Source organism: Acomys russatus, chromosome 10 (assembly GCF_903995435.1).
Source record: "Acomys russatus chromosome 10, mAcoRus1.1, whole genome shotgun sequence".
Lineage (NCBI taxonomy): Eukaryota > Metazoa > Chordata > Mammalia > Rodentia > Muridae > Acomys > Acomys russatus.
In genome coordinates, this window is record NC_067146.1 from 17,294,712 (window position 1) to 17,308,294 (window position 13,583).

A 13,583-nucleotide genomic window follows, 5' to 3' on the forward strand; every position below is an offset into this window, starting at 1 on the left:
TGAGATATGTGACATGACCCTTGTGACATATTCTGAGAAAATCACCCCTTTTTGTGTGTCTTGACTACAGCTCAGTAAAAACTCTTAATCCTTCCTTTAAAACACATACTTTTCATTGAAAATTTTATAGATTCATAAAATGTTTTGACCAAACACAATCTTCATTCATTTTCCTTTAAACCTGCCACCTCAGACTCATCACTCCACATTTAATTCCCAACTTCTTGTGAGGAAAAATAAAACCCAAACCACTAAGTCCATTTAATTCTGCCTGAGTGTACATGGATATGGGGCCACATGTTGGAACATGGGTGGCCTCTCCAGGGCCCCATCCCTGCCGAAAACACTTTTCCTCTCTGATAGGGAGAAGATTTTGGAGGAAACCAGACTGTTTAAAAGTAATCTTCACTCAAGCAAACTAATACTGTCAAAATGAAGCAAGTTACTGTTTTGTTGTTGTTGTTGTCGTTGTTGTTGTTGTTGTTGTTTTTAGTGTTGTGTTGATTAATTGGGTGAAAATCTGTTCTTTAATCTCTGTAATTTTACTGTCCATATTTGTACCACATTCTGTGGACATTGCTATTTGTGCCTTTATCATTGAAGATGAGCAGAGAATCCTTGCTATTTTCTACATGACTTAGATATTAGTATGATAACTGAAAAAAATACTTGACTGAAATGGAAATACAATTTGCTCCTGCAAACCTTGTCATAAACAATTATATTTTAAATAAAATATGACCATTGAGACTAATTTTCAATTTGGCATGTTTTTTATCAGGAGCATAGCCATGTTGTTCCAACATTCCATTCAGCAATAACAATGTGAGTGCATCCTCATGGTCAACAGAAAATACCCATTCCTATTTCCTTAAGAATATTTTTTGACTTATGTTTAAAGTCAACTGTTTTTCGTGTATTGTATCATTCAGTCTTCTGGAAGAGGGAGGGAACACCAACCCACCCAAGAAACCTTTGACTCAAAATTCACCCTGCCTACAAGATATGCAGGGATAAAGATAGAGCAAAGAGTGAGGGAAGGTCCAACCAACGCCTGACCCAACCCAAGGCCCACCCCATGGGAGACAACCAACCCTTGCCACTATTAACAATATTCTGCTATGCTCACAGAGTAGAGTCACGCAGACTTGTCTTCTGAGGAGCTCCACTCAGCAGTGCCTGGAAACAGATGCTGAGACTCACAGCTAAACATTGGGCGATATGTAGGGAGCCTTGGGGAAACATAGAGGGAAGGAGAAAAGGACCTGAAGGTGACCAACAGAGGAAACTAAGTAAGAGGAACCTGCTGAGATTGAAGCACCAACCAAGGACCTTGCATGGACTGGACCTAGGTCCCCTACAACGATGTAGCTGATAGGCAGCTCTGGCTACATATGGGTCCCCTAGTAACGGAAACAGAGGCTATCCAACAAGAGACTCTCTTGCCAGCTTTTTAATTACTTTCCCCTGTCAGAACTGCCTTGCCTTTTCTGAGGAACAGGGGAGGGGGAGATAGAGGGAGTAGAAGACTGGGAGTTGAGGAGGGATGGGGCTATGACCAGCATAGCAAGTGAGTTAATTAATTAATTAAAAAAAGAAAAAGTAAATCTTACCTGGACTTATGAAAGCCTAGACTGAGCCTGGTTACCTCTCTTGATGAAATTTGGAATTTGTTTTTCAACTTCTTCAAGTACTAAATCTCTTTTCAATTTTTACAGCCTTCATTCTTTCTAACTCCTGAACATTGGTTTGACTTTATCAAACCATTTCTTTTTGATAACTTTTGAAGACATAGCTTTGGCAACAAAACCTTAACAGGGACTGGAAAGTGAAGGATGCAGTTAATGGAAAGTCAGCATTGACTCTAGACCTTAAAGGCATGAAAAGTGCCCATCACCATTCCGAAGCTCAAAACTTTGTACTGAGTCCTCATTTTTTCACACAGCAATTATCCAATGAACTCGCCCTTAATCCCAGAGATTGTTTGTCACACACTAGAAACAGCTGTAATAAAAGTCACCAAATAACTGCCCTCATTGTGTGTATATAACAGGACTATAATAGGAATGTAAAATAGATATATGGGGCTGGAGAGATGGCTCAGTGGTTAAGAGCACTGTCTGCTCTTCCAGAATACCAGGGTTCAATTCCTGGCACCCACATAGCAGCTCACACCTGTATCTCTAGTTCCAAAGTATCTGACACCTTCACAATAATCCACATAAAGTAAAAGTAAATAATTATTTTTAAAACAAAAACTTGGATACTGTCAAGACCAGTCCAGTGAAATCTGAGTGACAAATGTTACTGCACAACCCGGGGTGATGACCCCTGGCCAGGGAGAGCCTCCTGGAATGGGTCTGATGTTCCTGCCAGGGGTAACTAATTGCAGCTTTCTTTTTTCTCATTGTGTTGGCATATTCTGTCTTTATTTTTTTTCCTAACCTATTCTCATATCAAAACTTTTCAAACATGATGACTGCTTCCGTGAAACTCCCTAACATGGGACTATAGCCAAGGACCATTCAGGCCCGGAGTTCACCACCACATTCTGTTCCACTTGTTAAAAGAAACATGGGTAAGAATTAATCATCAGTTAGTAATTTATATTATGACTTACAAATAAAGTGTTTAAGAAAGCTCCAGATACTGGGACTCAGATTAAAAAAAATAATAACTAAGAAAAAACTGTCTTGGCACACAGATGTTTGGCATAATGAGAGAACACTGACCTTTGATAAAGAGGGCACATGCATGCTGATACCAAGCCAATGACTTAAGAATGACGACAACACTATTACATTGCATTCTGTACTTTGTACTGTGTGTGTCTGATTGCTTCACCAACTCCCTTGGAACTACTCCAGGAAAATATGTGACCACAAAGTACTCCCCGTTTCAAAAAATGTGTATAAATATCTAGATTGCTTGCCTGCAATGTACACTGAGATCAAAATTCCTCTGTGTTTGACTCTGTTTGTCATTTCGCCAAATCCTTGTGCACCGACACTTCGAGAACGCCCGTTCCCAAGGACCTGTACCCGACTGAGATGGTCCGTGGCAGGACACTCCATGTTGTTGAGGGTGAATGGGAAAAAAAAACAGGGCAGGCAAAAAGATGTGAGTGTGGGTCAGGAAGACGGCATCATCTGATCACCTTCTGCTTTACATCACTCTAACAAGTACTTCCAGTTTTTCCCTCTGCTGAAGTATTTCTCTCCCATACGAACTTGTATTCGCCCCTTCATACCACTTTCACCTCGTCTCTTTCAGGACATTCTGACTAACCTTCTTATGCTCATGGCAGAGCACTGCAAACACACTACAACACTGAAAACACACTGTGTTATCGCTCTCAATATTCATTTATTTGATTTTTAAACATACAACAAACCCACTGATGGAAAGAAATATGCGCCTTTACAAGGATTTAGTGTCATTGAGTACTCAGTGAAAGCTTTATGAAGCAGGTTAACAAACAAGTGGGTGCTTAAATGAAAAAAGCTACTTTAGGCACACAAATTAACCTTAATAATCAGAAATGACAAGTCAATTTTAATGCTTTAAAGTATAAATTTCAGAAATACATTGTCCTGTAAAAAACAAGGTCACCATTTATTAAGGTTTATTTTTCTATAAATCTTGAATATAAATTTTTTAAAGATAGAAGTGCTAAAATTATAACTGCAGCAGGTTAGAGCACTTGAGAAATTTCATTTTAAGTGACATAAAATTTTATTTTCTTGATTTTTAACCAATAATAAATTACTAAAAAATGTTACTAAGTTTTAACCTGTAGCAAATTTATAAAAAAAAATTACTGAAAGACATTCATCTATAGTAACTTGATTTTATTTAATCTCCACTCTTCTCAGAAACCCATTAACCCTGAAAATATGACAGCATTACAATCAGTTTTTGATTGAAGAATATACGTTTTGTCTCTGAAATTCAAAGCAGAAGCTTGATTATTTATATAGAATGATTTTTTGAAAGATGATGTCCAATATTTTGAGTGATCAAAAACCTATACCAAATGTCTCAAATGCTGTGAATAGATAGAGAAGAAAGAGATACCCACTGACGTCTTTCCTTGGCACACATGGCCTCACTGTGGCAGATGATGTAATACCTGACTGGCTGCTATTAGCATAGTAAGAGTGTTTCCAGTTTGCTGGTAGAGCACGGGGTTCTGAAATTACAAAGGAATTAATGCAGATGTCTTCAACAACACACACACTGACAGAGCTCACGCCTTGCATGTTCTCTCTCTTCTTACAGTCCAAGTTGGCGTAACAGCTGCAATGAAAGTGTTTGGAAAAGTACTGCAGGTCGGCAAGGGTGGGACTGCCACGGATTTCATACTTTCCACTTTTCACAAACTGAATCTGGAAATTTTCCGGCCTCAAGTGGAGATAGTTATCTGAGTTCCAGTGTTTTCTCGAGCATACGCCTTGATCCTGGCAAAGGGTTTGGCTACACATTTTGGCTGCAAGGGTGACGTTGATTAAGTAAGGATTCAAGGTGGTCTCCAAGTAATTATGCAAGTTCAGACAAGATTTCTGTGAAACCATAAGATAGAATATCAAGGCATAAGTTCTGTGCAACAATATAGTGCATCAAGCAGCTCTTAAAGAACAAAGCAATAGGCTCACCACATTGTCAGTAAATCTTTTGCACCTTAACAAGCAACATTATTTAGCCAATTGTTTTTGTAACATTCTTAAGTTTTGTGTGCCATTTCATGGCAATGAATAATTATTTATTTGTGACTCAATTTAGCTTTGAACTTCCTCAGTTATTAATGAATTAATAAAAGGGATGGAATGTTTCAACTGTTAGAATATGGGTTTTAAATCTCTTTTGCCCTTGTGATTGGAGTCACAGTTTTATAAATGACCTTGGGAATATCTCAAACTTTGTAAGTCTTAGGTTCCTCTTTGGATGACCCTAAGGCAAATTCATTAATTTAATTATGTTTAAATGTTATCATTTGTAAAGCAAGGATGACTTTTAAAGCCTCATACACAAGACCATTGTGACAACTAGACACACATGTGCATGCTTAACATGAGGCCTATGATTTCTCCAATTAACCAGCAATAAATCAGTAAAAAACTAAAATTTACATGTCATACAAGTTTAAACAGCATCAAAGGTAGTTCCCAAATTGATGTATCAAAACAAATGGGTTCAAACTGTATTGTTTATATAAGTGATACATAATTATGTACACATGACAGTCAGTCCTTTGGAAAATTTTGCAGAGTTTAACTGTTGAGTATCTTCACACTAGTATAGAAGAAGACTGTGCATGAAAATTAAATAGAGAGCTTAGGAATCTTTGGTGAAGGCACAGAATTCCAGAAAAGAGTTTTGGTTCCTAATTCCTTGTTATCTCTTCCAAAGGGACATTCTGCTTAAAAGCTATTCATTATAGTGCAATAGTGGCATAAACTGTGGGAGTAACCACTGGCTCGTTGGATTTAAGATGCCCTCCATTAAACAGAACCTCTGCTTGCCACTGTTGGAGTAGCCAGGAATTTGAGACTAGACAGATCATGGATCTGGAGAAAATCAAATATGATTGTTCTGCTTAAGAAATCCAGCAATAAAATGACTCCTGGCAATATTCTGCTATGCTCATAGATCAGTGTCTCCCTCAGCCATAGCAAACGGTCTTCCTCCTGCAGTAGACAGGAACAAAATCAGAGCCTCACAGCCGGATAATGGACAGGGAGTGAGAAATCTTGTAATGGTCTTAAATAGGGCGCCTTCATCAAATTCCTCAGCACAGGAATCAGGGAATCGTGTGCAGGAGGAGGCATAAAGATTTTCATAGCCAGAGGAAATGAACGATACCAAGGAAACTCTTTTAGATACAACAGAACTTACAGAGACGGTTGTAGCATGCATAGGGTCTAACCAAACCAGACAGACTAGGAACACTGAGATGGGGAGGTAGACAAGAACTCCCATCCCCAAGCAAGAAACTATCTCCAACTAACAACCACTCGCAAAGGAAAAGTAAGTTTCTCTAAGGGTGTTTCATCACACTTTACCAAAGGTCCGATGCCCAGCAGATGACCAACCCAAAGTTAACTCAAGGTATTAGGGGAAATTTTTTTGTTCATATTGCTTTGTCTGAGCTATGGTGTGTGTGTGTATGTATGTGTGTGTGTGTGTGTGTGTGTGTGTGTGTGTGTGTGTGTGTTTCTGTGGGTTTTTTTCTTATTTTATTTATCTTTGTTTTGTTTTATCCTTGTTTATCTATCTTATTTGTGTGTGTGTTTTTTCCTTGAGAGTAAAAAAGCATGAAGTTGGAAGGTGGAGAGGTGAGGAAGATATGGGAGATGAGTGGGGGGGAACCATGATCAGAATATATTGTATGAAAATAACTTTATTTTCAATAATGGCTCAGAGGTTAAGAGCACTGACTGTTCTTCCAAAGGTCATGAGTTTAATTCCCAGCAACCATATGATGGCTCACAACCATCTATGAGATCTAGTGCCTCCTTCTGGTGTGTAGTCCAGAACACTGTAAACTAGCTAAATAAATACATATTTAAAATAAATAAATAGATAAATAAGTAAGTAAAATAGAAGACACAGAAAGAAGAATGAAGAAGAAAAAGAAGGAGAAGGAGAAGGAGAAAGAATGAATAGAAGGGAGGAGAGGTGAGGAGAGGAGAGGGGAGGGGAGGAGAGGAGAGGAGGGGAGAGGAGAGGAGAGGAGATGGGAGGGGAGAGGAGAGGAGAGGAGATGGGAGGGGAGAGGAGAGGAGAGGAGATGGGAGGGGAGAGGAGAGGAGAGGAGATGGGAGGGGAGAGGAGAGGAGAGAGATGGGAGGGGAGAGGAGAGGAGAAGAGATGGGAGGGGAGGAGAGGAGAGGAGATGGGAGGGGAGGGGAGGGGAGGAGAGGAGATGGGAGGAGAGGAGAGGAGAGGAGGAGGGGAGGAGAGGAGAGGGGAGGGGAGGAGAGGAGAGGAGAGGGGAGGGGAGGAGAGGAGAGGAGAGGGGAGGGGAGGAGAGGAGAGGAGAGGAGATGGAAGGGGAGGAGGGGAGAGGAGAGGAGAGGGGAGGAGATGGGAGGGGAGGAGAGGAGAGGAGAGGAGATGGGAGGGGAGGAGGAGAGAAGAGATGGGAGGGGAGGAGAGGGGAGGGGAGGAGGGGAGAGGAGAGGGGAGGGGAGGAGAGGAGATGGGAGGGGAGGAGAGGGGAGAGGAGAGGAGGGGGGAGGGGAGGAGAGGAGAGGAGAGGAGAAAAGAAGCTACCCACTACATATGACTGAAACTCTAGTCCATACGCCAGTCTTTTCTGCTGAACAGCTTTGGAATTGGATATGTGGACTTTCCAGGTCGAAATGGCTTATTATCTATTCCCCAGTTTCAGCCCATCTTCTAAATAATTTAAGGTCCCTATTCAAGGAAACCATAAAGGCCATTGAGGATGGAATCTTCCCTCCAGCCCTGGCTGAAGACAAGACATTCTGACCTGTTCCAAAGATTTAATAGTACATACCATTGTTTCTTCCTTTAAAAGTTACTCTACCACGGGCTCCATGCCCAAGAGTTAAATTAGTCAACACAAACGGACTCCACTGTGCATGTGTTTGTGTCTGTCTGTTTAATCTCTAATTGTTGGTATATATTGTCTATATGTATGTATATATTTATATATGTTTATATTTACATCTGTATATTTATGTGTATGTGGAGGAATGGTGTCTTTGGGGGCTCCCTGGTTTTGTCTATTGATTGTATCTGTGCATGTGTGTGTATGAGATTTGTAAAAACCTGCTTCCTTTGTCTGCCAAATGTTTCTATGTTTTTACACGCTTTCTAAGTTTAGCGCATTTAGCTAAGCAATCCAGAGTGTTTCATCTGCCTTCTTAATCAGCTCTCTGGCTTCCAGCAAGCTGCTGTTCATTGCTAAGCCATCAAGTCAAAAGGAACTGAGGTTTTTCCTTTTACCAGCCTTCATCGCTCACCACCCAGTTTACTGCCTAAGACCTCCTGTTGTTAACTAACAAGGATTCTCAGCCAGGGACCAGTGACAGCAGAGACGCCAGAGGCCTGAATAGTTAGTTACTTCTCTTTCCCTTAAGAGTTAAGGTGTAAATAGCAAGGCCATCAGCCTGGAATTTTAAGAGTTAAAATGTAAATAGCAAGGCTACCAGCCTGAATGATGAAGGGTTAAAGTACTTAGAGAAACTTTCCCAAGGCTTGTGAAGTGCCTTGGTCTACCCTGAGTGCTGCAGCTGGCTGGAGCTGGCCTCTAGCAATGTACATTTAACTCTCTTTTGGGGTCAAGAGGATTAAGGAATCAGGGATAAAGATCCAATATGGAGAATTAAGCAATTAAACTAGACACCATTTTCTGACACACACACACATAAAACACCATGTCATTGGAGTGAGACTGTATTCTTCTTCCAAACCATGGAACCTATAGGATTTCAGCTAATAATCTTGCAGAATATCTCAGCAAGTACAGGGCATGTGCAATGTGCCAAACACCACGCTTCTGTTCTTATTCAACAACACATCAACCCTTAAAACATTAAGGATAGAATTATCTCCATCTATTTCTTACCATACTTCGTGCCAAACCAAGGGTTCCCCACATTACCATCCCAGAGGCACCCAGAGCAACTGTTTCACCAATTGTGTTCACAAGGTCATCCTGAAAGTGATGACAGGAAGAGTTAGCTCAGGGGGTGAAGCGTTATCTATTCCACAGCACTACCAAAGCTCAATGTGAAAATCCAATAATAACTTAAATACTCCCATAGTCTTGTATAGTCTTTACACAAGCATTTTGTTACTGTTTTAAAATAGAGACTATCGCTGCTTTTACTACGCCTGCTCACAAGAGAACACATCGGTTAAATGAAAAAGAGAAACAGCGTCAAGGTATGGTCTGTACTATGTACAATTCTCCATCTCATATGATTAAAATGCGGATTGCAGGTTCGGGGCTGGGGAGATGGATTGCTTGGTAAAGTGGGTGCTCTACAAGCATGAGGTACAAGCTCTGCCCCTAAGACCCATGCTCCTGAAACACAGGGACTGGGCATGGCAGTGCAAACTTCCAAGCTTGGGAACCCAGTGCTAGGGAGGAAGGCAGACAGCTACCAACTAACCCAGTGGGCAAGCAATCGGCTCTGCTTAGAGAGTAAAGGCACCCGAGCTGAACGAACCCTTACCCACACCCAGAAGTTTGATTATTAATTACAAAGAATTAAAGTGCCCTCCTTTTCCCTCCATTTCAAACAGCCCTTTCTTCATGTATAATTCATAAATATTAAAAACTAAATTTCACACTTTGAAAACATAAAATCCCACTCAACTGAGTTTGTAAGAAAAAAAAATCTGTTAGCTTCCATGCTTTGGTTTACTTACCTGGTGCAGATATTGGAAAGTTGGGTCAGAAAACACAATAGGAGAATACACAAAAACAGGAACTGGGTTCTGAGGGTCCTTTACTTTAGACACCCTAATGGCCTCTTGTACAAGATTTCTGACATAGAGCACTGCTTTTGAAGATGACTTCAAGTCACTCCACAAATAGATGGATGGGTAGAGGGCCGTGCTTTCCTTCCACAGCCAGGAGAGATCATCGTTTCTTTCCTTTTCGGTATCAGGGCAACTTCCAGTGTAGTTGGGGTCTTGATAATTATTGTTGTAACAGTCAGGAAAAAGATAAAAACCCCATAAGTGATTTGGCCGAAGTGATTTCCCCAGTTTTAAAGTCTCTTCCATAAAACTTCTCCCTGCCTCTTCAAACTCCTTTCTGGCCTTCTTGATGGCTTCTGTGACATTAAGCTGTGCATTTCGGTGCTGGGCCAGTTCAAGGGACTTATTCACGTAGATGTCCTTGGGTTTCCAGTTCCTGGACCAGCTGGGCCGCCATTCTTCCCAGTCAATGACAGCCAGGCCCACGTTATCTATTGGCATGTAATACAGGATGTCGTTCTTAGATTTTACCAAATGACTTTTTAGAGACCCCAGCTGGGGTATCCCTCCATGAATACTTATTTGTGCGTCGTCTATGTAAGGGTAGAAGCCAAGACGATCAGTGTAGAATATTGTGACGGCTTGACCCGTGGCACCTTTCTGGGGGCTTCCTACTAAAGAGAACAGACTGAGATCTAGTGGCTCGTTAAACCGCGAGGTGCAGGATTCCTTTGGAGCATTCCAGGCCCATAGGAAAGGCATATTAGGGATAAGTGGGGGTGCCCTGAAGTCTGCAGCCAGGCAGCATGGAATCAGAAAGGCAACTAAGACTGTCTGAGATGCTCCGTTATAGTCAAGGAAGCGCTCAAAAACAGAGCGCTTAAAACACAGCACTCGCATCGCAAAGAGTTAATTAGTATGCAAACACTTATTTCTTCTTACACACTTTGGTCTCTCCAATGTTTTGTGCAAAAGGTGAGAAAGATACTGACATGAGGCCGCCCGGAGAGATGAAACGCTGATGACCGCTTTACACTGAACTGTTATTACTCTTCTTGCTTCATGTTTCAGGAATGTTTTGTGACAAGTTGTATAGTCTATAACTAAAATAAATAAATAAATACAGAACTTACTATAGCTGGATTGAAAACTACTAAGTCGTCAGCATTCTTTACAAGTACTTTAATTTCAGAAGATAGAACTTCCTACTGTGTTTAAATCAGTAAGATTTTTTTTCTCTTATATATGATACAAATTCTGTAACAGGTAAGTTGGCTAGTCTCCCAAAATTATATCTGGACCCATGGATAACTAAATATAACTCATTTTATTTACTCTCTTTTTTCCATCAGATGTACCTAGCAAAGACAAGTTACAAGAGAATAAATTCTTTCTTATCGCTGTTGAAAGACCACTCCTCATAAACCAAAATTTGAAAACATCTCACACGCCTTCTCATGATTTGTTTGAGTGGGTACTGTGAGGAGGACATCGGAAATCAAACCCAAGGCCTTGCACATGCTAAGCAAATACTGCCACTGCTCTTTTAGCTCCATCCCCAGTCATGTGTGTTTGAACAAGGTCTTAGCAAGCTCCTCTGGCTGACCTGAAATTGGGGGTCATTCTTCCTCAGCCTCCCAGCATTTGGCATTTATGGCTGTGTGCCACCATTCTGGCTCTTACTCTGTTTCATTTCCTTCACCTGTGCTTTTTTCTTAACAACAAGGGAGAAAGTAAAAAGTCAGTTTTTACATAGGCAATAAGTTAAATAAGTTTAAGAGCCCCTAGAACACGGCAGGACCAAATCTTACAGCAATGTCCACTTGTTGCTAAAAATTAACAAGCTACTTTATGCCTTTACAAAAGGAATTGACTCTAACCTACCTTGATCAAAGCAAAGAACAAATTTTGGACATTAAATAGCATTTCATAAGCAAAATCCCATTATTAGTCTAAGGTAAAATGAAAGATTATCAGTAAATTTGTCATGTAATGAATAACTCTGAGCCAAGAACCAGAGCTTAAGTTGCGTGTATTCCGTCATGTAGTGTTTGCAAAATGTACCACTTCTAACACGTGTTTCAACATTTTAGTTTTAGGAGGAAAATATGGCTTTCCATACTTTTGTTACTAGTATCCTTCTATGAGACACTAGTCGAGTGATAATTATGTGCTTCTTGCTAGGAAAGCTGTCCTTATCATAGCAGATTTTCCACCCATTCTCAAAAATAACCTCAAACATGGCAGTCAAAATATAAGGAACTGGTAACGTCCCCATGGAGTCCATTAAACTCTGACAGACTTCCTTATGTAGGATGTAGAGACTCTTAATCTAAATTAAGTGGCCAAAATAATTTATATCAAGTGCCAATATCAATGACTGAACGACAGAAGGTAGGAGAAGGAAATTGAATAAAAGTTTTCTAGGGATGCCAAAATGAAGGGCACGAGGCCTTTGTCTTCCTGGCCTGTCTTGCATTTTCTGGTCCATCTATTTACTGGAAATTTTCATGATTTGTGTTTTCTTTACAATTGATTTTTTTCCTGGTTGTCACAAAGATGCAATTTTATCATAAAGAAATGCATAAAAATTATTTTAGATCAGCTCTCATTTACATTAATGGTACTTTTTAAATTTTATTAATTTATTCAGATTACAACTCAATTGTTATCCCATTACTTGTACCCTCCCATTCCAACCTCCCTCCCGCTTTCACCCTATTCCCCTCCCCTAGGTCTATGACTGAGGGGGACCTCCTCCCCCACTATATGGTCATAGACTATCAAGTCTCATCTTGGTAGCCTGCTTATCCTTTCTTTGAGTGTCACCAGGCCTCCTCACCAATTGAATGGTAAGTATTCCATTTTGTGTGCTAACTACAATTTCATTATCTATTTATCAGTGGAAAGGCACTTAAGTTATTTCCATTCCTGCTTATTGTTTGTAACATTTTTAAGCAAGCATCTGTGAAATAGGATGTCAAATTCCTTCATCCTACGCAAAGGAGTGCTATAGCTGAGTCACGTGGTAGATTTAGCTTTAGCTTTTTGAAAATTTTCTACACTGATTTCCAGAGTGGATGAACAAATTGCATCCCTGCTAACAGTGAATAAGGTTCCTCTTTTTCCACAATCTCACCTGCATTTATTGTCACTGTTGACCTTAGGTATTCTGACAGGGTGAGGTGAAATCGAAATTGTAGATATTTTAATTTGTATTTTCCTACTTACTAAGGTTAATGAACCCTTTGTGAGATATTTCTTCACCATTTTTATTTCTACTATTGAGAACTATTTAGATCCTTAACCCACATTTTAATTGCATCATTTGTTTCCTTGGCCCATTGTTTATTTAATTCTTTGTATACTCTGGATATTAATTTTCTGTCAGATGTACAGCTGTCAAGAATTCTATCTCATTCTGTGGGTTAACTTTTTACCCTAATGATTGTTTTCTCAGCTTTACAGAAGCTTTTCAGTTTCGAGTTCCCAGATGCCCATTGCTAGCATTAATTCTTTGGCAAATGGAGCCCTTTTTGGAAAGTCCTTTGCTACTCCTATGTCTTATAGTGAACTATCTATGCTCTCTTCCAGCAGATTTGGTGTTTCTGGTTTCAGATTGAGGTCTTTGATCCACTTGAATCTGATTTCTGTGCTGGGAGACTGACATGGGTCACCTGCAGTTCATAGCTCCAAATCATCAGATGCGAGTACATCACATGGAATAACCAGAGAAACTAGGAGAGCATAAAGGGGCCATAGTGTGGAGGGAGCCTGTAAGGGGATGAGCCGGACACAAGTGACATGGAAATGCAATAAGAGGGACAGAACTCCAGCTCCGTGGGGGTGGGGGCTCAGGAAGAAGATTAACCCAGAAGGAGGCGGAAGGGACAAATATCACCAAGTGGTTTGATAAAGCCTCAAGGAATCACATTATTTCTGTATTTACCAAAAATATTATCTCTCTCTCTCCTCTCTCTCTCTCCTCTCTCTCTCTCTCTCTCTCTCTCCCTCTCTCTCTCTCTCTCTCTCTCGTGTGTGTGTGTCTGTGTGTGTGTGTGTGTGTGTGTGTGTGTGTGTGTGTGTGTGTGTGTAAAGGAAGGTAACCCATTTAGGGTGATAAT

The 13,583-nt window shown here is 40.5% G+C and overlaps 1 protein-coding gene across 1 annotated transcript; it reads right to left on the reverse strand.

Annotated features, from left to right (window-relative positions):
* Window positions 1-3,891: 3,891 nt before the first annotated feature.
* On the reverse strand, window positions 3,892-10,359 carry LOC127194244 (hyaluronidase-5-like). Its single transcript, XM_051151564.1, has 3 exons — window positions 9,406-10,359; window positions 8,597-8,686; window positions 3,892-4,562 (listed from the first exon to the last, which is right to left on the reverse strand). The coding sequence occupies exons 1-3, from the start codon at window positions 10,357-10,359 to the stop codon at window positions 4,020-4,022; spliced, it is 1,587 nt and encodes a 528-aa protein (XP_051007521.1). The 3' UTR covers window positions 3,892-4,019.
* Window positions 10,360-13,583: the final 3,224 nt, after the last annotated feature.

What these genes read in the sequence shown, in the direction of transcription:
- LOC127194244 (XM_051151564.1), bottom strand. Translation starts at nt 10,359, where the DNA reads ATGCGAGTGCTGTGTTTTAAGCGCTCTGTTTTTGAGCGCTTCCTTGAC. An exon ending in CTTTCCAATATCTGCACCAG is followed by an intron (nt 8,687 to 9,405) that starts GTAAGTAAACCA and finishes CATCACTTTCAG; the next exon opens with GATGACCTTGTGAACACAAT. An exon ending in TTGGTTTGGCACGAAGTATG is followed by an intron (nt 4,563 to 8,596) that starts GTAAGAAATAGA and finishes ATGGTTTCACAG; the next exon opens with AAATCTTGTCTGAACTTGCA.